This window comes from Anser anser (genome assembly GCF_964211835.1).
Source record: "Anser anser genome assembly, contig: HAP1_SCAFFOLD_387, whole genome shotgun sequence".
NCBI lineage: Eukaryota > Metazoa > Chordata > Aves > Anseriformes > Anatidae > Anser > Anser anser.
In genome coordinates, this window is record NW_028153637.1 from 28,230 (window position 1) to 52,468 (window position 24,239).

Sequence of the window (24,239 nt, forward strand, 5' to 3'; positions counted from 1 at the left end):
CGTGAGGGACACCGCTCATCACCGGCCTCCACCTGGACATAGAACCAGTGACCACTACTCTGCGTGCAGCCATTGAGCCAATTCCTTATCCGCCGGATGGTCCACCCTTCAAATCCACATCTTTCCAATTTAGAGATTAGGATGTTGTGTGGGACTGTGTCAAAGGCCTTACTGAAGCCCAAGTAGATGACATTGGTCAGTCTTCCCTTGTCGACTGATGCAGTCACTCCATAAGAGAAGGCCACCAGGCTGGTCAGGCAGGATTTGCCCTTGGTGAAGACATGCTGGCTGTCCCAGATCACCTCCTTGTCCTGCGTGTGCCTTAACGTTGCCTTCAGGATTCGTTTCATGATCTTGCCAGGCACAGAGGTGAGGCTCGCTGGTTTCTAGTTCCCTGGGTCCTCCTTTCTTCCCTTTTTAAAAACGGGAGTGATGTTTCCCTTTTTCCAGTCACCAGGGACTTCATCTGACTGCCAGGACTTTTCAAATATGGTGGAGAGTGGCTTGGCGACTACATCAGCCAATTCCATCAGGACCCTGAGATGCATGTTCTCAGGCCCTGTAGACTTCTAGTTGCTAAGTTGTGTCAGGAGGTCCCAAACTTGCTCTTTGCTTGCAGGGTACATGGCCCTGTTTCCACTGTCTGTGCATTTCCTCCTTTTGCCTAAGTTTGACCAGCAGGTCCTTGTTCAGCCGTGCCCGTTTCCTGCCTTCCCTGCGTGATTTATTGCATATGGGAACAGAGAGCTCTTGCGCTCCAAAGAAAATACCCTTAAAGAGCTGCCAGCTCTGATCAGATCCTGTCCCTAAGGACCGTGTCCCATGGGATCTCACCTACTAATTCTCTGAACAGCTGGAAGTTGGCTCTCCTCAAGTCCAGGGTCCTGACTTTGCTCTTAGCAGGGCCCATATCCCTCGAGATCACCAACTCAACCACGGCACGGTCACTGCAACCCAGGCTTCCTCCAGTCTTAACCTCTTTAATGAGATCTTCCACACTGGTGAGCACCAGGTCCGGTAACGCTTCTCCTTTGCTTGGTTTGCCTAATACCTGGACGTGGAATTTGTCCTCACTGCACTCCAGGAGTCTCCTGGATTGCTTACACGTGGCTTTCCCAGAAAACATCCGGGTGGTTGAAATCCCCCAGGGGGATGAGAGCCTGTGAGCGCGATGCTTCTTGTAGCTGGAGCAAGAAGGCCTCATCGACAGACTCCTCTTGATCAGGCAGCCTGCAGTAGACCCCGACCACAAGATGTCCTTTGTTGGTCTGGTCCTTAATTTTTACCCACAGCCTCTCAACCTGCTCTTGGCTGTTTCTCAAAGGGAATTCTTTGACCGCTGTGAATAAAAGTGAAATATCCTCGTGAAAAAGTGGATATCCTTGACCAAAGTGAATATCCTTGACCACCCAAAATTAGACCAGACGTGTATACTTAGGGCAAAGTAAGTTAAGCCAAGTACATATCCCCGCGTATGAACGTTATTTAATCCAAGGGGTCTCATTTTAATGGCATAAGAAAGGTGTCTAGGGCTTTGTCAGGTGCCCAGCACAATTGCCTACAGCTGGGATATACCACATATGATATCCAGGAAAGCCATAACTTTCCTGAGCTGGGTTTAAGAGAGACACCCCGGGGCCCTGCAAATATGTCAGAAAATGGTTTAACTTGAAAGGAGCCTCTGGGCGTCGTCTTGTCCAACCCCCCTGGGCAAGCAGGGCTACCCAGATGCGCTTGTCCAGGATCATGTCCAGACATCTTTTGAATATCTCCAAGGAGGGAGACTCCACAACCTCTCTGGACAACCCATGCCAGTTCTCAGTCACCCACAGAGTAAAGAATGTTCTGATGTTCAGAGGGAACCTCCTGCGTCTTGTTCTGCCGCTGGGCACCACTGGAAAAAGCACGGCTCCATCCTCTTTGCACCCTGCCTTCAGGTATTTCTATATGAAATCTCCCTGAGCCTTTTCTTCTCTAGACTAAACAGTTCCAGCTCTCTCAGCCTTTCCTCACAGGAGAGATGCTCCAGTCCTGTCATTATTTTTGTGGTCCTTCCTGGGACTCTTTCCAGTATGTCCCATGTCTCTTTTGTAACGGGGAGCCAAACGCTGGACACAGCATTCCAACTGAGGTCTTACTAGACTTGAGGGGGAAAGTTTATTTCCTTCCCCTGCTGGCAACACTCCTGATGCATCCACAAAGACCTGTTGTGGTTTAACCTTGGTGGAAAGCAAAGCACGACACAGACACTCACTCCCCTGCAGTTGGATGAGGTAGAGAATCAAGAGGGCCACAGGTTTTAACATTGCAGTGAACTCCTCCCTTTGCCCCTGCTCCGGTGCTGGCTTATTAAGAGGCCTCCCTCCCCTTGGGGTGTGCCTTCTCTGGTATGGCCTTATCCATGAGGCACAGTTCCTTCAGTGGTGTACTTGCTGCAGTGTGCACTTATCCATGGCCACAGTCACTTCATGTCACCTCACCTGCTCCTCTGTGGCCTTATTCATAGATTCACAGACTCACAGACTCATAGACTCGTAGACGTAGACTTGTAGACTCAGACTCATTGTTAGTAGATGCATAGACTCGTAGTAGACTCATAGTAGACTCAAAGACTCATCGACTCAGAGACTCAGAGACTCATAGCCCTTCAGGGATGTACCTTCTGCATTGTGGACATATCCACAGATGCAGACCCTTTGGGGTATCCGTGCTCCCACGTAGATTCATCCACAGGCCACAGTCCCTCAAGCTGACACTGGAGTTCCAGCCTGTTCAGTACAGCAGCACAGGGACAGCAGTAATGGCCATCACCAGCCCGAGGACACGGCCACAGCTCCAACACAGTTTCTCTGTGCTAACATAACTCAGAGGACTGGAGCCACCCATTCCCAAAGAACAGTGCCCCATAGGAAGAACTGCACGCGGTCTGTGGGATGCTCATGTTGGATCAGTTCGGGAAGGACTTCTCTGGGAGGGACCCCATGCTGGAGTAAGGGAAGAGAGTGAGGAGGAAGGATTATCATCAACGAAGCAGTATGGACTGACCGCATTCCCCATTCCTCTGCATTGCTTGGGAGGAGAAGGTAGAAGAGGGTAGATGGGAGGAAGGTGGTTTTGGTTTGCCTTTGGTTCTCACTGCTCCAGTCTGTTATCAATAGGCAATAAATTACATTAATCTCCCATAAGGTGAGCCTGTTTTGCCTGTTACGGTACTATGAGTACGAGTGATCTCCCTGTCTTTATCTCAACCCATGAGTATTTTTTTTTTTTCCTGGTATTTTCTCCCCCTTCTGAGGAGGGTGAGTAAGCGAATGGCATGGTGGTGCTTAGCTACCTACCAGTGTTAAACCACTACACACAAATAGAAAACATAGCTTCTTGGGAACTATGAAGATGAAAATTAACTCTATCCCAGCCAAAACCAGTACACCCCTCTGTCGCGCCAGTTTATCCCCTCCAGTCCCCTTGGCAATGTTCACCCAGGGTAATTCTGTAAGATTGTCCTACCAGACCCATACACTCCAATGCCCTACGGGCTGTCCTGCAACAAACCGGGACACACAGCCTCAGCCTCAGCATCACTTAGTTAGAGCCCTTATTTCAGGTGTTCCGAGGGTAACAAAATGAAACAAAACACACAAATATGCACACACACACTTGTTACTGGGTATGAGTGAACTAGGACTGCTCAAGACAGCACCATGAGCCCTGAAGGACATCCGCCTGAACAGTTTTTCAGGGTTAATGTGATTTAATATGATCCATCTGAACTGGGGGAACTGCCTCTTCAACGAAAATGTCTATCCAGAGAGGCATTAACATTCCTAGTCCTCAGCTAGCTCTGTCCTAAACCAGGAAGATGAACTGGACCCTGGAATTCCCCGTGAGTGTGCACTTCTGTGCTAGTTAAAAAAACAAGACATTCACCCTGCAAAGTCCCTTGGACAAAGTGGTTGGAATCTGCCCATTGCCGTTGTATCTCTGAAGGATGGGTGCAAATATTTGTGAAGAGGGGAATTATTTTATCATTTCCTTTGGAATTTCTCAGACAGTCTATCAAGTATTCTTGTCCCATTGTGAAATGTGTCCTCTTCACGAAACAGAGAAAAAAATAATGATATAATCACTTCTGCCCCACTCCTGAACATTACTTTTGGGGCTTCCTTCCCTGAGAGGTTGCAGACATTAATTGTTTAGACTTTCTTGCCATGACTAATCTAATTCCCACAGGAATCTGCAGCCAGGGCTTATGCAGACCGCAGAAAACATTGCTCCATTCTCACAGGATGGAGTACAGCTTGTCAGACCTGAAGGAGAGCCACGGTTATATTGGCAATGAGAGTGTGAGCCCCTTTTTATTCTGATACTCCAAGCTCCATCACCCTGCACCTGCATTTGCTCCTCCGTGTTTCTCATGCTGGGTGCTGTGCAATAAGTAACTCAGCTAAAGAGTGAGTTCTGCTGCTGTTACAACAGAAACTAGGAACACAGGATTGTCTTTTCCTCTCTCTCTCAGTCTGTCTCTGTATTTTGCCCCTCGGTTTCCAGAACGGAACCGCTCATCGGGAATTCAGGCACAACAGCTTTCAGGAAGGCACCCAAACTAAATACATAGGATGTCCTTTGTGATGAAGGCAACCATGAAGCAACCAATGTCTAAGCAAGGGCATTTCCCTTGCAAATGCAATATTTTGCCACTTTGAGCATGCGTAACTGAAAATACAGCTGTAGGAAATGCAGGGTGAAAATAACTAGTCATATGTTGATGTTTGATGATAATTTTGACTGATGGTAACAGAGACACTGAAGCAGCTTGGCAGCAAGGACTTGTCTGCTCAGTCCTTTTTAAGTGAAAAGCTGTAACAAGTATCGGTGACTGCTAAATGGGGAGGAATGGAGACGTGACTGTTAAGAAAAGATCTTTATTTAAAATGACTCAACTGAATTTTCGAAGAGCTGACAGAGGACGTGTGGGGAACAATGGGGAATACCACAACTGTGACAGAGTTCATCCTGGTGGGATTTCCTAACAGCCTTGAGGTAGAGATTGTCTTCTTCGTGGTGTTCCTGCTTGTTTATTTAGTCACTGTCCTGGCAAATGCTCTTATCATTGTACTTGTATATGTAGACTGCAATCTCCATTCTCCCATGTACTACTTCCTCAGTAATTTCTCCTTCATTGAGATCTCCACAACCTCCACTGTGGTGCCAAAAATGCTGGCAAATGTTCTATCAGAGAAGAAAACCATCTCCTTTGCGGGCTGCTTTAGCCAGCTCTACTTTTACTTCTTCCTTGTTGCAGCCGAGTTCATCCTCTTTGCCATCATGTCCTACGACCGGTATGTGGCAATATGCCACCCCCTGAGGTATCCCACCATCATGACAGCAAGGGTGTGCAACCAGCTCGTCCTCTCTGCGTGGGTGGGTGGCTTGGTCATGATCCTGCCGTCAGTGGTCCTCAGAGCCAGGCTGCCCTACTGTGGTCCCAATGTCATTGACCACTACTTCTGTGACAGCGCGCCTCTCCTGCACCTCGCTTGTACAGATGTTTGGTTTGTCGAGCTGAATGATTTGGTGGTGTCTTTGGTCCTGCTCCTTGGTTCCCTGGCACTGACTGCAGCATCCTACGTCTGGATCATTTCAACCATACTCTGGATCCCATCTAACCAGGGCAGGCAGAAAGCATCTGCCACTTGTGCTTCACATTTCATTGTGGTTTCCCTGGGCTTTGGTATCTCCATCTTTATCTATCTCAGGCCACCCCAGATGAACTCTGTGCACCTCAACAAAATCCTCTCCGTTCTCTCCAGCATTGTCACACCTCTTTTAAACCCTTTCATATTCAGTCTAAGGAATGAGCAGATGAAGGAAGCCTTGAAACGCACTTTGTGCAAGCTCCTGGGGGTGACTAAGCAGGTGGGAAAACCATGAGTATGGACCATAGTCCAAACCATGAGTCACTCCTGGAAAAATCTCCCCAGGACATTTTTGTTCAAGTCTCTTCACTTTTTCTGACAGACTGTTGGAGACCATATCTTGCTTTTACTTTCTTAAATGCAGGATTAGAGTGGGGAAAAAAAAAATAAGGCAACTTTATTCTACTGGATACGAACACCTCCATCAATATAATGCTTAGCCTTTGGAGTGAATGTTGTGCCTGATGCAGAGCAGATGGGGGACTCTCAAGAAGTAAATGGAGAAAAAGAAGAAAGTGTTAAAGAGACAAGGAAAAGAGCTGGAGAAACTGAATATCCTACTGGAAGAACTCTGAGCTGTGAAAACAACATCACTAACACAGCCTGCCTTGCTACACAAACTAATCCTGAGATGAAAAACAGACAGGAGCTCTGAAAGCATAGCTGCCAAGAAGAGAAAAATATCTCCATTAATAAATAAAAAGACCAAACTCCAAAGATACAGTGGCTTCAAGTACCAAAATTACTGCAGAAATAATCCAAACTAGAAATGCTCGGCGAGGTGGTAAAGATATTACATTAAAAAATAGTAATAATAAAATAAAAGGAATGGTTCAATCTTAAGTAATTTGTGACTAACTTAAAGTACGCTTAAGTGATTTCATATCTTATAGACAAGTTTTTGAGACATTCTCCAAACCCACAATAACCTAATGGCCTTTGTAGTTCTTTTGGGAGTTTGGGGGTGGTTTTGGTTGGTTGGTTTTGTATGGTTTTTCTTTCTTGTTTGTCTATTTGTTTGTTTTTAAAGCTGTTTTCCAAGTGATACTCTAAAGGACTGAGAGGATCCGTGCTGAATGAGTAATCACATATTCACAGATTCTTACTATAGCTGAGGTTGGAAGGGGAACCTTGGAGACTGTGTTGTCCAATCTCCCTGATCAAGCAGAGTCAGCTAGAGCAGGTGTGGTGGTTTTACCCAGCTGGGCAGCTGAACTCCACCACAGCCGCTCTCTCACTCCCCCTCCTCAAAGGGAAAGGGGGAGAAAATACGATGAAAAGGGCTCAAGGGTTGAGATAAGGACAGGGATATCGCAGCAATTACTGCCATGGGCAAAACAGACTCAGCATAGGGAGATTAATATAATTTCTTACCTATTACTAACAGGCTAGGGCAGTGAGAAACTAAAAGAAAACTAAAAAACACCCTCCAACAATCCACCCTCTTCTACCTCTATCCCCCAAACAGTGCAGGGGAATGGGAAATAGGGGCTGTGGTCAGTCCCTGATGCTTGATCTGACCTTGGGGTCTGCAGGGCTGGGTCTCACTCCTCTCTCTCCCAAACTGCTGTTGTGCAGGAGGTTTTTGTTGTTGTTGTTTTGTTTTACCCCTTTTCTTAGATCTGCTCTCACAGAGGTGCAAGCAACATCGTCTTTTGGCTCTGATCTGCCCAGCGGTGGGTCCCTTTGGAGCCAGCTGAAATTGGCCCTTATCTAACATGGGGCAGCTTCTGCATTCTTGTCACAGAAGCCATCCCTGCAGTCCTCTGCTACAAAAACCTCGCCATGTAAACCCACTACACAGACGTCAGTGAAAATAAGGAAACGCAAGTATTAGAGCAAGGTGGAAAAGTGAGGTGGGCGCCTACAGCCTGCAGGGAAAAGGGGGAAGGGATAGGACAGGGCAGGACCTATGGTGGTGAAGACCGAGAGCACTGGTAAGGCTGGAAGGCCCCAGCAGAACCAAGGGCTTTGTCCCCCTGCCTATGGCAGCTGTCTGCTACTGAGGCTCATGAGGAGACCTGCTGTGCTCATGACACTGGGGCCTTGTTGCCTCCTTGCAACCCAGCGGGGAGGCCAGGAGGTGTCATAGCATTGTCCGTCACACAGCATCACACACCCCACATCCCACTGCCCCAGGAAGAGCCCTGAGCCATGGGTGAGGGTCAGGGCCTCCCTTCCCAGGGGCTGTGGACAAGGCTTGGCCTTTGTGCTTCACCAAACAAACCAAGGCCTTTACTGAGCATCAGTCTCCTGCCCAGTGCCTTTGCCTACCTGCAATCATGGCCTCCAATTGTCTGCTCTAACAAGTCCATGGGGAGGCTTTGTCAGTAATGACCCTCACTGGGGCCCATTAATACTCCCAGACACTTCAAAGTCTCCTTCTGACTTTAACTTCTCCTGCAGTTACATCATTCTCCTCTCACTACCCGAGGTTCATGGACTCAGCACCAAATGCACCATGGGGCTCATTACCATTCAGCCATTTTCATCCAGTCTTCCAGACTTGTACAAATAATTAGTGAGGTTTCAAGAATGCAGTTTAAAGAGGAAGTTTTCTATGAGCACTTTACATAAAGCATTTTCTTTATTTAAGATTAGTTTCCATTAATCTTGAGTTTTCATAAGAAGTGACAGAATCATTCTCTAGTTGACACGGATCCAATGTGCCTCCTAAGGAGATCTGGATGTGTAGGAAAAGCAGCCCCCTGCAGTCCCAGACTCTATGGACAACCTTGCTGCTCAGCTCCCCATCCCCACCACTTCTCTCATCAGCCACCTGGGACTTGCATCACTTTTCCTTACACGGGGCTTCTCCACTGAAGTCTGCAGCTGGATGTGACAGCTTTTTTGCACTAACTCCTGCCTCCTTTCCTCAGACATCTGTCTGCACACAGTTTTTTGTTGTTATTTTGGTGTGTGGCTGTCTTTGTTTTCAGTATTTATAAAAATATATATATAAAAGAAACAAACACCAACAAAAGGAAAAGAAACAAACAAACCAGAGCCCACAACAGTGAGCCAACTCCAAGTTGCCTCCAGTGAGGTGCACCATCCACAAGGGATGACTGTACAAGTAATTTTTGTCACAGAGTGATAGGAAATGGTAAAAGAGAAATACAGCTACAGAGTTAGCTACAGGGATGATGAGAGGGACTGATGAAACACAGGCAAACTCAACCTCCCCGAAATCCCTAGAAGCAACAGGGTATATGAGAAGTATCTGAATGACCAAAGAGCAAGAGCAAGTGGAGGGGAACTCTGCAGAACAATGGAAACTGCACATGTCCACACATTCTGCTGGAAAAGTGATTTCCAGCATGGTCTGTTTCATAAGGCCAGGTGGAAATGCCTCAAAGACTGAGAAGATGAAGTGCAGTGCATAAGAGAAATTCTGGCAACGCAAGTACAGGGGAAGATCAATATTTTTCTCTCGCTGTAATACGCATCCTGAAATATGATAATTTTGATGTCATGGGACACCTCTTATATTGTATTAGAATTGTTCAGTCATTTCAGCTGACTGTAATGTGCTGATTGAGGTGAAATGTTTGAACTGCTTTAAAAACAAGTAGGTAATACTCAGGCCTACAGCAATAAAATCACAATTTTCTGTCCTGCATGGAGCCCTGATGCCGCAAAACCCTCCCTGCCCAGGACTGTTCATGCCACCCCTCACTCCTGGCACAGAGAAAATCTGTGACTTGTCAAACTCTCCTGCCTGTTAGAGCAGAAAAAACAGAGTTAAAAAGATTCCCTGAAATGCTCCATCTTCGAATGGCTAAATTTGTGCCAATCATACCTGTGTTATCTGCCTTTCTTGGTGGAAATATTCACATTTTCTGTCTGTATAGTGATGTATATATTTGTACAGCCACAGCTGTAACCCTTCCAGGGAGGGCGGGTTTGAGGCCTGTCCTGGGGCTGGGCCTTTTTCAAAAGATGAGAGCGAAGGCACGTGGGATACAGCAGTCCCTCACCGTTCCTGAACTTGGCTGAACAACAGCCAGCCTTTGCTGTTGTCCGAGTAGGATGTGTTATACGGAGGGAATTGCAGCCCCGCACATCCCACGGGGCTCTGTGCTTTGAGGAGGCCTCAGCACCATCCCCCTGTCTGCCATGCGGGAGGCAGAGGTGGTACACGAGGGAATGGCAAACATACCCTCAGCACATCATGGTGAGGGAGAGGAGTAGGGCATGCGCTGCAGATGAAGAGGAGAGTGGGGAGAACCGTCTGGGACAGACGCAGCGTGCTCCTGAAGGCTGCCGCAGCCTCCCCACGGCCCGTGGCCATGGTTCCCCCCCCTGCCATCACCCCACCCCCACTCCCCCCCGGCTGTTTTCCAGGTCAGCGTGGATCATCCCACAGCCTCAACAGAACATATGGGTGACCATGGCTAATGCCACAGGCCAGGATATTACGTGCCTGAGTCTTGCTGCACCGCAGCACCCCTTTTGCATCTGTCGGGTCGGAGCGCTGCTGAGACGGGAACGGCTAGCCCGCTTATGTGACCAAGCCATGGCCTGAGAGCCACGCTGCGAGGCCTGGAGCGACTCCTGGAATGGTTGGTTATCCAGAGCTGGGCAGACACCAAGCCTCCCGTCCCAAGAATTGAGCCTCCTGGGCTCGTTGCCAGCGACCTACTGCACATTTTTCACCTATACAGGGAAAAACAACTCAGTGTCATGGTGGGTGAATAGTACGGAACCTGGTTTGGCTAGTGCTCGAGCGTTAACCACCCTGAATCGCCTAGCGTGCTGACTAAGTAAATTTAGTGATGCCACTAGTGCTGCGCTACCTGGCTTGCTGCTTGACGTAAATATTAATAAGGCATGCTACGCTACAAAATAGAGCTGGGATTGATTTTTGTTACTTGTCCATGGTCATGATTGCGAGGACTTTGCAGGTATGTCTTATATGAACCTGAGTGATCATTCCCACTTGGTACACGTGAAGATACAGGAATTACAAGAATTAACCAAACAACTGAAGACAAATGATAGCAGGACCCCATTTGGAGACTGGACATGAGGGTGGCCGTGGCTACAAAACTACTGTTATTTGGTTGCTTATTATGTGTAATTTTTCCTGTGCATTGCATTCTGTCTTCCATGTCTATTGTCCCTGGTGCGGTCAGTAAGAGCTTGACTCAGCCCTGATCGGGCACTGCCATGTGCGGTGCCTTGGCAGCATGGCTGTGGGACCACGCGTGGGGCAGTGGGGCGATAAGGTCTCCCTTGAGCCTCCTAGGAGGAATGCAGGAACATTTACCGAGCAGCCAGGGATCAAGTTCAGAAAGCTAAGCCCCACCAGAATTGACTCTTGTCAGGAGCGTCAGGGGCAACAGGAAGGGCTTCTACAGGTATATTGGTGATAAAAGTAAGACTAGGGAAAACGTGGGCCCTCTGCTGAAGGAAATGGGAGACCTGGTTACGTGGTACATGGAGGAGGCTGGGGTAGTCAATGACTTTTTTGCTTCAGTCTTCACTGTCAAGTGCTCTAGCCACACTAGCCAATTCACAGAATACAAAGGAACAGACTGGGAGAATGAGGTACTGCAGAGCCTCCTGGGAACTATTCCAAGGCACGTGGAAAACAAAGAGGTGCTTGGTGACAGTCAGCGTGGCTCCAGTAAGGGCAGATCATGCCTGAAAAATCTGGTAGCCTTCTACAGCAGGGTTACAGCACTGGTGGATAGGGGAAGAGCAGCTGCCGTCATCTACCTGGACTTCTGCAAGGCATTTGACGCTGTCCTGCATGACATCCTTGTCTCCAAATTGGAGAGTCATGGATATGATGGATGAGCAACTCCATGGGCAAGGAATTGGCTGGATGGTTGCACTCAGAGAGTTGTGGTCAACGGCTTCATGCCCAAGTGGAGATCAGTGATGAGTCGTGTCCCTCAGGAGTCAGTATGGGGCCGGCACTATTTAATATATTTGTCAGCGACATGGACGGTAGATTGAGTGCACTCTCAGCACGTTTGCTGATGACTCTAAGCTGTGTGGCACGGTCGACATGCTGGAGGGAAGGGATGCCATCCAGGGGGACCTGCACAGGCTTGAGAGCTGGGCCGATGCAAACCTCGTGAGGTTCAACAAGGCCAAGTGGAAGGTCCTGCACCTGGATCAGGGCAATCCTAAGCACAAATCCAGGCTGGGTGGAGAATGGGTTGAGAGCAGCCCTGAGAAGGGCCTGGGAGCATTGGTGGGTGAGAGACTCCGCATGAACTGGCAATGTGCACATGCCATAAAAAAAAAGAAAGCCAGCCGTATCGCGGGCTGCATCAAAAGAAGTGTGGCCACGAGGCTGATCAGAGGGTTGTCCCACGAAGACAGGCTGGGAGAGTTGTTCAGTCTAGAGAAGAGAAGGCTCTGGGCAGACCTCATTGCAGCCTTCCAGTACCAAAAGGGGGCCTCCAAGAAAGCTGCGCAGGGACTCTTTCTCAGGGGGTGTAGTGATAGGACAAGGACTAGTGGTTTTAAACTAAAAAGGAGTAGATTTGGAGTAGATATAGGGCTACTCGGCTCCACCAGGTCTAAATCTCTGAACGTTAAGGCTACTTCTTTGCAACTGTGCATTTCCCGTCTCTACCTGATTCTTCAGGCATTTGGAAAGTTCGGTCTGTAGAAGGCTCAGCCTTTGCCTGATTCTGTCAGTTTTCTTCCAGCTCTCTACTATCATTTCTCATCTCCAGAGCTGGAAGTGATCAGGATCCAGGAGGTCTTGTACGTGCTTTGGTGAGCATTTCTTTTCAGCCCCTAAACGCTGAATACCAGCCACCAGGCCTGCAGTTTGAGCCATCTGTGCCTCTTACTTGTCTCCTCATGCTCTGTAAACATCTTTTCAATCCACTTGTTCCAATCAACCAAGAATTTACTAGCACAGGTCCCATTTGGGTGCCCACACAATGCTCTAGTTTCCTTGTAAATATAACCCTAAGGGAACAGAAGCAAAGGATCGGTCCCCCAGCATATTATAAGCATTATGTACACGCAATCTCAGCAAGACACACAACTTGACCAGATCCTGCTGACTACCCCAGATGCTCTGGAGCCCAGTACAGACCGATACCACCCAGCATGGTCCTGCCCGGCCACTGGAACCCAGCCCAGTGCCCAGGGTCCCCAGCTCTCCGCCCAGGCTGAGGGACACGGCTGCCAGTTTCCCCTTTGCAGGTTCAACCAGCAATGAAGCTGAGCACCTGTGCCAGGGACACCCAGGGAGGACACTGATACAGCCGGTCACACAAACGACCACAGACAAGGCGCTGCTTGCAACAGCACCCACACACAGGACACACGTAACACACAGGCACAGACAGCCGAGTCCCCTCCTGCCTGGGGCTGGCAGAGACAGCAGGTCACTGCTGCAGGCACACACATGGCACTCTCGGGGTTCACAAGCACATACACACCCGCACACCTGGCCCTGAGAGTCCTTTCAGATGCCCTCAGGTTCCCCATGCCTCTGCCTGCTCCTCGTCCCCATGGGCCTCCCCTCCAGGTCTGCCACGGAGCTCCCCTAGCTAGGAGGGAGCTATGGGGACGTGGGCTGAGACACAGACTTTTGCACTGGAAATGCGCGCAACTGGCAGCGATGAGTATCATGACGGGAAGCCACACTTAAGACAGCACAGGCATAGCAATGGGAGCCTTGGAAAGAGCTCTCCTTTCAACCCACATTCCTCTTTCAAAGCAGAGATCCAGCTTATGTGTACTCAAGTCTAGGGTGGATGAAGTGACACAAGCAGTCTGTTTGGGAAGAGCCCCGGTGCTCTTTATTTTCCATTCAGGGGTGGAAAGCGGGGGAGCTTCCCAGCCCCTTTGCTCAGAGCTCCGCTGCTGCCGGCACCGTTCCCAGCACCTTCCCCTCCACTGCGGTACCAGCATCTAGCGCTAGGGAGTCAAAAGAAAAAAGAGGATGAGCAGGTTGTGTACAGGCTGAACACAGAGAAATACTGCAGGCTTAGCTCGGGCCGTGCACGTAGGGGTCTGCTTCCCAGGAAGCTTCAAGGTTGCCGTGAAGTGAGACAGATGCCTCGTGCCCGAGCTCACGACAAGGTCCCCAGGGGTGCAGCTCACCAGCCTGGGGCTGAGTCAGGTGGAGCGGAGGACCCTGGGTATTCTGCACAGGTATTCCCCCTCAGGGCAAGGTGTCCTGGTGTCAGTGCTCTCCAAAGGAAGGACAGACTCTCGGCTTTGGAAAGGGGAGAGGCAGCCATCCAGGGGACCCCTCTGTTTTCAGACAGGACTTTCACATCCCACATGGGAAAGCCTGTTCTGGGTGCCCAGCCGCTCCCTGTCAGGTGTCAGGGAGCTCCAGTCCCAAAGTCTCCAGAGTCTCCAAAGCCCGCGTCTGTCTCGGGAGGGGTGTTGGAGACGTGCCCTCTTTCTCCCAGTGCTGCCCCCAGGGGAAGGATGGGCCTTGCAGCAGTGGGAAGCACCATCCCTTTTTGGAGATACTTACCAGGGGAGCTGCTGCTGCTGCTCTTGCCGCAGCCGGTTTGCCTCCGCAACATTTCTGAATACGCTTTGTTGATGGCGATGTGGCTCCAACCTTTCCAAAACTTGGCGTGCTCGTGGGGAAAGGCGGCTGCAACAACAGGAGAAAGGGATCCCTCAGCCTCTCTCAGACACCCCTTCTGCCTCTCCCGTCATCCAGACCCTGCACCCATGCAGTGCCACCTGCACCCACCCTTCCAACCTGATTTTTAGGCCTTGGTGGTAACCAAGGTCATGCCCGCTTTAGGAGGAATCAAAGGGTGTTAGAGGCAAGCCCAGGACTCAGGGACCAGGCTCCTGGACATGTCCTGACATCACTCAACAGCTACTCCAGTGCCCCACGACGGGAACGGAGCCGGCACACACTTACTCAGGCCGGAGTCTCTCCAGCTTGGCTGCTGCTCCCAAATCCTCTGCTGGGGCAGGGTTCTCAGCCTTCCTCCACCTCCTCCTGACCTCCTTGCTCCTGGGCTGGGCTGGAGGATGGGGGGTCCAAGCATGTTGGCTGTTGAATCGCTGCAAGGAGAAGACACTCTCATCAAACAGGACTGGACACACAGGTGCTGTTTCCCAGAGGACCTCTTGAAAGGGCCCTGCAACAGGACCTGCGAACCAGGCGACTCGGCGCTGCCAGCCCACGTCTGGCTGCTGCTTTTATCCCTCCCTTTCTGCTGACAACCTCTCCCTCACAGGGAGGAGCAGGCAAAGCCCTGCCCTGCGGCCTGGTGCCCGTCCTGCTCCCACCACCCTGGGACCTGCCGCCCTCGGAGCCCTGGCGGAGAGGATCGCTGCTGTTCTCAGCGCTGTTGATCACTGCCAGTACCTGGGGTATCTGTTGGTCCTCCCCATCAGACCAGGCTTCCCATGCAGCCATTTCTGCCCGGGCTTGCTCTTGTAGCTTTTGGTACGTGGGCCATGAGCAGTCTGTTTGGTCCCACTGTGAAGACAGGTTCCAGACCTCCTGGAGGAAAAAAAAAAAAAACAAAAACACAACAGCAGACAGGATTGGTCTCAGCTGTCCCTCAGGCCTAACCCGCACTCCTGCCCCCTCGCCTCAGCCGGTCTGTCAGCAGTGCTTCGACCCTCAAGGACGAGGGGCCCTGAAGCTAGGCCAGGCTCCTCAACTCGTGACAAACACAGCTGAACAGCCCGCGGTGACCAAAGCCCTCTGCCATCAATGACCCAGAAAGGCCTTGTTCCTTTTCCATGGCCCCTGGTCAAAATGAAATGGCTCGTGGCAACACGGGAGGCAGTAAGAGGCAGGGAAGGTGTGCGGGACGCCACCTTCCGTCTCCTGAGGAAGAGATGAAGGAGGTAACAAACGTGAAAATGAACGCATCCCAAGGGACCTGCTCGGGATCGCTCCACACAAAGAGGCTTTTGCACAGGCCCAAACAGCACGGTCATTGCAGCAAGGCAGAGCAGGTACCTGCAGCGCTCTCCTGGAGGCTTCAGGAGCAGGGAGCGCAGTGGTGGTGGACATGGCTTCAGGAGCTGTTTCCTGCCTGTCTGTCCTCTTCGTCCTGGGGGTGCTGCCTGGACACGGGGGGAGCACGCTGCAAACAGACACCAGGAGGAGGCTGCATGAGCCCAGGGGAATTCGGTCTCCAGTCCGCGCTCGCAAGCTGCGTCAGCCTCTGCAGCAGACGACAGTTCCGCAGCGAGCGGGCGTATTGGACTGGCCGTGTTCACTTCAGCAGAGACAGAGAGAGCCAAACGCGAAGCTGTGGCACCACCTGCCTTCAGGAAGGCTCGGGATGCCCGTATCCAGGCCCTTTTTGGTGGAAGAAGGAGAGGAGCGGTGTCTTGTGCAAGGACAGGAGCCGAGAGACACCATTATGGCCCACCCGGGCTTTACCTCAGCTTCTCCTCTGTGGCCCTGAAACGCGGTGCGCTTACGGGTGGAAAACAGGTTATCGCTGGGGAGCCAGTAGCATCGGAGAAAACCGTCAGGCAAGGAGGGCAGTCATGCCACCTCCCTACCTCAGCACTCTCTTGTGCCTGCCACAACGTTTGGGATAGCATTTGAAAAAATGCCTGAAAGAAACTTTTCCATCTGGTATCACAGCTCCTTAGGCTGGAAGAAACAGCAGGGGAGATGGGGCCACGGCAATCCTAAGCCACGGTGAGACATGTTAGAATGAAGGCAGGGGACATTTGCTCCCACAGACAAGAAGATGGACTCTGCTGCAATGTGGGGGGACTCCTGAAGGGAGAAGAGCTTCTGCAACAAGGCCCTGCATTCAGCTCCCCCAGGGATCGGGGCCCTGGTGGAAAATGAAGCTGGTGTGCCAGTCTCAGGCAAACGTGCTGCACGCTTGCCATCCGTTGAGAGAGCGGCCTCCGCTAGGACGTGTGTCAGGAGCCACCCTGCGGCTGGTGGGTCCAAAGGGGACATCTCTCCTGTGTGGCTGCAAGTGGCTCCTTCCTCCTTTCCCCCAGGGGTCTCACCTGGTAGACGGCTTCTTCTCCACATCTTGCTGCCTTGTGCCCGGCTCCCAGCTTGTCAGGATGGGGACGGAAAGCCTCTTCCTCCTCTGCAGCAGCTTGCCAGGATGGCACTCTGAAACTAGAAAAGGAGGAAGCTCTTCAGAGCAGCCGCATGGGCACTGCCTTTTAACCTGGTTCAAGTCAGCCAGCACGGGACAGGGACCACCTCCAGACAGCAGGGACCTGTTCCCTTACCTCTTCTCATCCTGCGCTCTCCTGCAGCTTCCTCCTGTGAGGTGGTGGAAGCTTTGGCCTCTGGCCTTCTCCTCACAGTCAGATGAAACCTGGAAAACAAACGATGACACGGGCTTGAAGAAGGCTGGCCTCCTTCCCGTTGCAGCTTGCTGGCAGTAATCCTCCTGGTGTCGCGCAAGGCATGGCATCCCTTTTCCGTCATGTCCATGCATGGGGTTTGTTGTCAGTCTTCCCGCAGCACCAGAAAAGGTAGCCTAAATTCCCCTCCACATGCAGGCAACTCTCTCTGACGGGAATCGCAGCAGCGCGGGCACAAGAAACACAACCACAATGCCCCTCCTCTCCAGGTGAAGACACTCGTAGCCGAAACTCAGCAGTAGATAACCAGGAACCAGTCCCCGGGGTTTAGCCCTGACTGGGTGCTGAAGGTGGAGACCCAGCCGCGCACGTTCCAAAGCAGGAGGTGGGAAGCCTCCCGCTGGGTCAGCCAAGGGCTGCGGAGGAAACACACTCACCTTGGGAACATCGGGATCCCACGAGCGGTGGTCTCTCCACTGAAGGCGGTCAGATGTGCCGGCCACATTCTCTGCAAAGAGACACAGACCTGCTGGAGGGTTTCTGAGGCGGTTTTCTCACGGCTCTCATTGACAGGAAGCAAACCTGTCTCCCAAGCCAAAAGAAAGCCTTCTCTCCAAAGCCCTCCTCCAAAGCCTCTTCCATGAACCTTTGTTCTGCTCTGGAGGAGCTGCATGGCAGAATATGGAGGCTGTACAGTAACACTGCCAGGCTTTTTGCAGGGGCAAGCGCCCAGATGCTCAGAAGAAACTCTCTTTGTTAATGGAGAAAGCAGCTAAGGGGGCAAGCGTGGGGAAAGGCATTTGACTGGCCTGCCATGTCCAGGCTGGCCAACAGCGGTCGGATTCCTCACCCTTTGCTAGGATTCCCAAAGAAATTGAAGTAGCCCCCAAAACCTCACCAACTTACACTGTGGAGCAGTGCGACCAGGTCCGCAGTGCTCTCCAGACGTTTGACACAGTCCAGATAAAAGTTCATGCAGAGGAAACCATCTTTGCACGTCAGAACACCAATGTCCCTGAAGGCAAAGGGGACGTGCTCCTTGCTCCTCAGGAGGAAGCAGTACAACAGGATGGTCTCTTGCACACAGTTCTTCACCACGTGCAGTGGGAAGGAGGTGGCTCGCGATAGCTGCACGTAGTTCAGCGGCTCGATCTTGACACCATCTGCAAGGAGAAGCAACATCCTCAGTGCCACAGCAAGCCCAAGTTGCTTGCAACATTCAGAACAAGTTCCCAGAGAAAGGGTCGCTAAGAGAAAGAGCTCCTGGGGCACGGTTTCTTTTGGGGAACTCAAGCTGTACCCTGACCGTCGGAGACAATCCTCTACTTCTCCCGGGCCTTTCCAAAGAGCAGGGAGAACAAACCGTTCCGGACATGGGGCAGGAAGAGGGGGGCTGCTGCCTTCTCACCAGGGAGGAGCTCAGTGGGACAGTAGATCTCCTCCAGCCACAACTCATCGATGTCCAGCTCGAAGAAAGGCCTTCGAACCAAGAGCGGCTCTTCTTTGCCATGGAATTGCTCTTGGACAACAGCAAAGGTCCCGAGTCCCGCAACCCGAACGCCCTGCACACAGAAAAGACAGAAAGGCCGATGAGGGAGTTCTTGAGAGATGGGAAAAGGGATGACTGTCAGAGCAGGGGGACACTGCTCTGTGCCCTGCCCGCTCCTGAGGGACAATGGGGCAAGGTGGGGCACTTTGGAAAGCTTTGCAAAAGAGCCGCATCCTCTGTTTCTTTCGTCTCCCCCCTCACAGGATTTGCCAACATCCCTTGGCTAGAGAAGCGCCCGGAGGTTTCCAGCACACGGATTAGGCCTGGGACTGACTCCCAGCAATTGTCCTAGGCACGGAGCCAGGATATTCCCCCATCTCTCTGCTCGCCCTCCCCACTCAGACCGCAGGGAAGAGGGAAGCCCTAGGGTGTGCCAAACACCTGAGAGGCAGAGCACATCTGGCCTTGGTTTCTCTCCCAGCTGGCCAAGAAGCTGCTCCGGGCACCCCGGGCAGTCTTAGAGCACTGCCACGGTGCTCGGGCAGGGATTGCTCTGCAGGGCCCAGGACACCAACCCACCTTATCCCGCTTCAGCTCTTCCAGGATGTACTTGGATACAGCATCCCAGATAGCCTCAGTCTCTGGAAAGCGAGGAAAAGACACGTCAGGCTCCAGGCCAGCCAGCTCACAACCTCTTGGCAAGCACCTCACCCAGGCGATGACACATGCAGGCATACACAAGCATCCCAGAAAAACACCATGCAGGCACTCCTGGGACATTCCTGAGAGGCCTGTGGGACCTGCAGGCCACGCCAGTCTCTGGGACACCAGAGGTCTTTCCTCCCAGAGCCAGATCCCAAAGAGGCACCAGCTCCCAGGGAAAGCTGGCCCTGGACTGTCCCCCATCAGGAGAAGTCTGAGCCATGGCCAGAGGAGCCCTGGGCCTCAGGACAGCCCTGGCATCAGGACCCAGGAGTCCTGGCTGCCACATTGTCCCCTGAGCCCAGCGGGACCCTCAGGCAGGGCTCTCGTGGCAGCCACCAGCTCTGTGCAGCACCACCACCACCCCCCAGCCCAGGACCTGCAGCTTGGGACAGCTGACAGCCCCTGGGACACCCCTTGGGAAGGGGCTCCTGACACCCTCACCTTTGGGGGAGAGCTGCAGGAGCACTGGGAATGCAGAAGTCAGATCAGAGGTGATGGTCACACTCCAGCAACCCTCCATCTCACTTGCTGCTGGCCCTCAGCTCAGGACAAGGGATGCCCGCCCTGGCTCCTCAACCACAGCTCCTCTGCAAGGTGCCCCTGCTCCTCCGCCCGTCAGCGAGGGTCGCCCAGTGCAACCTTGCTGCCTGCTGCCCCCACTCCTGGCCACAGAAGGACAGCGGTGGGGAGCACCCAAGCAGTGCCCAGCAGGGACCAGGCCTTGCAGGGAAGTGCCGGCACTGGCGCTGCTCCAGTGAAGATATCCTGGTGATGCAGTGCATCCCCCTGTGACATCAGCACGTGTCATCTGAAGGCTTATGATGTCAGCAGCATGGAGACAGCACAGCTCAGGAGAGAGACGAGAGATTTCCTTTCTTGTCCTGAGAAACAGTCACCTCCCTTCTGCCCAGTTCTTTAGCAGCAGTTCCTGGCAAAGCCACCAGGAACATCTCCACATGGTGACAAAGGCCATAGAATAAAGGATTGGAGTGCTGGAGAAGTCCCCACTGTCTGCCTGCCCCAACACGCCTCTGCTCTGACCCTCTGACATCCCCCTGTGACATCAGCACGTGTCATTTGAAGGCCTATGAGGTCAGCAGCAAGGAGATGGCGCAGGTCGGGAGAGAGACGAGAGATTTCCCTTCTTGTCCTGAGAAACTGTCACCTCCCTTCTGCCCTGTTCTTTTCCACAGGATCTTGACAAATCTACCAGGAACATCTCCAAATGGTGACAAAGGCCATTGGATATAGGAAGTGGAGCGCTGGAAAAGTCACCGCTGTGTTCCTGCCCCAACACACCTCTGATCTTGGAAGCCCTTCCAGGAAGGTGAGGTTTGAGGCCTGTCCTGGGGCTGGGCCTTTTTCAAGAAAAAGATGGGAGCAAAGGCACCTGGGATACAGCAGTCCCTCACCGCACCTGAACTTGGCTGAACAACAGCCAGCCTTTGCTGTTGTCCGAGTAGGATGTGTTATACGGAGGGAATTGCAGCCCCGCACATCCCACGGGGCTCTGTGCTTTGAGGAGGCCTCAGCACCATCCCCCTGTCTGCCATGCGGGAGGCAGAGGTGGTACACGAGGGAATGGCAAACATACCCTCAGCACGTCATGGTGAGGGAGAGGAGTAGGGCATGCGCTGCAGATGAAGAGGAGAGTGGGGAGAACCGTCTGGGACAGACGCAGCGTGCTCCTGAAGGCTGCCGCAGCCTCCCCGCGGCCCGTGGCCATGATTCCCCCCCCTGCCATCACCCCACCCCCACTCCCCCCCGGCTGTTTTCCAGGTCAGCGTGGATCATCCCACAGCCTCAACAGAACGTATGGGTGACCATGGCTAATGCCACAGGCCAGGATATTACGTGCCTGAGTCTTGCTGCACCGCAGCACCCCTTTTGCATCTGTCGGGTCGGAGCGCTGCTGAGACGGGAACGGCTAGCCCGCTTATGTGACCAAGCCATGGCCTGAGAGCCACGCTGCGAGGCCTGGAGCGACTCCTGGAATGGTTGGTTATCCAGAGCTGGGCAGACACCAAGCCTCCCGTCCCAAGAATTGAGCCTCCTGGGCTCGTTGCCAGCGACCTACTGCACATTTTTCACCTATACAGGGAAAAACAACTCAGTGTCATGGTGGGTGAATAGTACGGAACCTGGTTTGGCTAGTGCTCGAGCGTTAACCACCCTGAATCGCCTAGCGTGCTGACTAAGTAAATTTAGTGATGCCACTAGTGCTGCGCTACCTGGCTTGCTGCTTGACGTAAATATTAATAAGGCATGCTACGCTACAAAATAGAGCTGGGATTGATTTTTGTTACTTGTCCATGGTCATGATTGCGAGGACTTTGCAGGTATGTCTTATATGAACCTGAGTGATCATTCCCACTTGGTACACGTGAAGATACAGGAATTACAAGAATTAACCAAACAACTGAAGACAAATGATAGCAGGACCCCATTTGGAGACTGGACATGAGGGTGGCCGTGGCTACAAAACTACTGTTATTTGGTTGCTTATTATGTGTAATTTTTCCTGTGCATTGCATTCTGTCTTCCATGTCTATTGTCCCTGGTGCGGTCAGTAAGAGCTTGACTCAGCCCTGATCGGGCACTGCCATGTGCGGTGCCTTGGCAGCATGGCTGTGGGACCACGCGTGGGGCAGTGGGGCGATAAGGTCTCCCTTGAGCCTCCTAGGAGGAATGCAGGAACATTTACCGAGCAGCCAGGGATCAAGTTCAGAAAGCTAAGCCCCACCAGAATTGACTCTTGTCAGGAGCGTCAGGGGCAACAGGAAGGGCTTCTACAGGTATATTGGTGATAAAAGTAAGACTAGGGAAAACGTGGGCCCTCTGCTGAAGGAAATGGGAGACCTGGTTACGTGGTACATGGAGGAGGCTGGGGTAGTCAATGACTTTTTTGCTTCAGTCTTCACTGTCAAGTGCTCTAGCCACACTAGCCAATTCACAGAATACAAAGGAACAGACTGGGAGAATGAGGTACTGCAGAGCCTCCTGGGAACTATTCCAAGGCACGTGGAAAACAAAGAGGTGCTTGGTGACAGTCAGCGTGGCTCCAGTAAGGGCAGATCATGCCTGAAAAATCTGGTGGCCTTCTACAGCAGGGTTACAGCACTGGTGGATAGGGGAAGAGCAGCTGCCGTCATCTACCTGGACTTCTGCAAGGCATTTGACACTGTCCTGCATGACATCCTTGTCTCCAAATTGGAGAGTCGTGGATATGATGGATGAGCAACTCCATGGGCAAGGAATTGGCTGGATGGTTGCACTCAGAGAGTTGTGGTCAACGGCTTCATGCCCAAGTGGAGATCAGTGATGAGTCGTGTCCCTCAGGAGTCAGTATGGGGCCGGCACTATTTAATATATTTGTCAGCGACATGGACGGTAGATTGAGTGCACTCTCAGCACGTTTGCTGATGACTCTAAGCTGTGTGGCACGGTCGACACGCTGGAGGGAAGGGATGCCATCCAGGGGGACCTGCACAGGCTTGAGAGCTGGGCCGATGCAAACCTCGTGAGGTTCAACAAGGCCAAGTGGAAGGTCCTGCACCTGGATCAGGGCAATCCTAAGCACAAATCCAGGCTGGGTGGAGAATGGGTTGAGAGCAGCCCTGAGAAGGGCCTGGGAGCATTGGTGGGTGAGAGACTCCGCATGAACTGGCAATGTGCACATGCCATAAAAAAAAAGAAAGCCAGCCGTATCGCGGGCTGCATCAAAAGAAGTGTGGCCACGAGGCTGATCAGAGGGTTGTCCCACGAAGACAGGCTGGGAGAGTTGTTCAGTCTAGAGAAGAGAAGGCTCTGGGCAGACCTCATTGCAGCCTTCCAGTACCAAAAGGGGGCCTCCAAGAAAGCTGCGCAGGGACTCTTTCTCAGGGGGTGTAGTGATAGGACAAGGACTAGTGGTTTTAAACTAAAAAGGAGTAGATTTGGAGTAGATATAGGGCTACTCGGCTCCACCAGGTCTAAATCTCTGAACGTTAAGGCTACTTCTTTGCAACTGTGCATTTCCCGTCTCTACCTGATTCTTCAGGCATTTGGAAAGTTCGGTCTGTAGAAGGCTCAGCCTTTGCCTGATTCTGTCAGTTTTCTTCCAGCTCTCTACTATCATTTCTCATCTCCAGAGCTGGAAGTGATCAGGATCCAGGAGGTCTTGTACGTGCTTTGGTGAGCATTTCTTTTCAGCCCCTAAACGCTGAATACCAGCCACCAGGCCTGCAGTTTGAGCCATCTGTGCCTCTTACTTGTCTCCTCATGCTCTGTAAACATCTTTTCAATCCACTTGTTCCAATCAACCAAGAATTTACTAGCACAGGTCCCATTTGGGTGCCCACACAATGCTCTAGTTTCCTTGTAAATATAACCCTAAGGGAACAGAAGCAAAGGATCGGTCCCCCAGCATATTATAAGCATTATGTACACGCAATCTCAGCAAGACACACAACTTGACCAGATCCTGCTGACTACCCCAGATGCTCTGGAGCCCAGTACAGACCGATACCACCCAGCATGGTCCTGCCCGGCCACTGGAACCCAGCCCAGTGCCCAGGGTCCCCAGCTCTCCGCCCAGGCTGAGGGACACGGCTGCCAGTTTCCCCTTTGCAGGTTCAACCAGCAACGAAGCTGAGCACCTGTGCCAGGGACACCCAGGGAGGACACTGATACAGCTGGTCACACAAACGACCACAGACAAGGCGCTGCTTGCAACAGCACCCACACACAGGACACACGTAACACACAGGCACAGACAGCCGAGTCCCCTCCTGCCTGGGGCTGGCAGAGACAGCAGGTCACTGCTGCAGGCACACACATGGCACTCTCGGGGTTCACAAGCACATACACACCCGCACACCTGGCCCTGAGAGTCCTTTCAGATGCCCTCAGGTTCCCCATGCCTCTGCCTGCTCCTCGTCCCCATGGGCCTCCCCTCCAGGTCTGCCACGGAGCTCCCCTAGCTAGGAGGGAGCTATGGGGACGTGGGCTGAGACACAGACTTTTGCACTGGAAATGCGCGCAACTGGCAGCGATGAGTATCATGACGGGAAGCCACACTTAAGACAGCACAGGCATAGCAA

At 52.2% G+C, this 24,239-nt stretch overlaps 2 protein-coding genes across 2 annotated transcripts; one reads left to right on the plus strand and one right to left on the minus strand.

Moving 5' to 3' along the window:
* The first annotated feature begins 4,072 nt into the window (after nucleotides 1-4,072).
* On the plus strand, nucleotides 4,073-8,491 carry LOC310891731 (olfactory receptor 6M1-like). Its single transcript, XM_083853971.1, has one exon. The coding sequence runs from the start codon at nucleotides 4,981-4,983 to the stop codon at nucleotides 5,929-5,931; it is 951 nt and encodes a 316-aa protein (XP_083710097.1). The 5' UTR covers nucleotides 4,073-4,980; the 3' UTR covers nucleotides 5,932-8,491.
* Nucleotides 8,492-13,438: 4,947 nt separating this feature from the next.
* Nucleotides 13,439-17,878, minus strand: LOC310891729 (uncharacterized protein). Its single transcript, XM_083853970.1, has 6 exons — nucleotides 17,871-17,878; nucleotides 17,402-17,472; nucleotides 15,025-15,162; nucleotides 14,572-14,717; nucleotides 14,167-14,292; nucleotides 13,439-13,595 (listed from the first exon to the last, which is right to left on the minus strand). Exons 2-6 carry the CDS (start codon nucleotides 17,467-17,469, stop codon nucleotides 13,528-13,530), a joined length of 546 nt encoding a protein of 181 aa, XP_083710096.1. The 5' UTR covers nucleotides 17,470-17,472; nucleotides 17,871-17,878; the 3' UTR covers nucleotides 13,439-13,527.
* Between the last annotated feature and the right edge of the window lie 6,361 nt (nucleotides 17,879-24,239).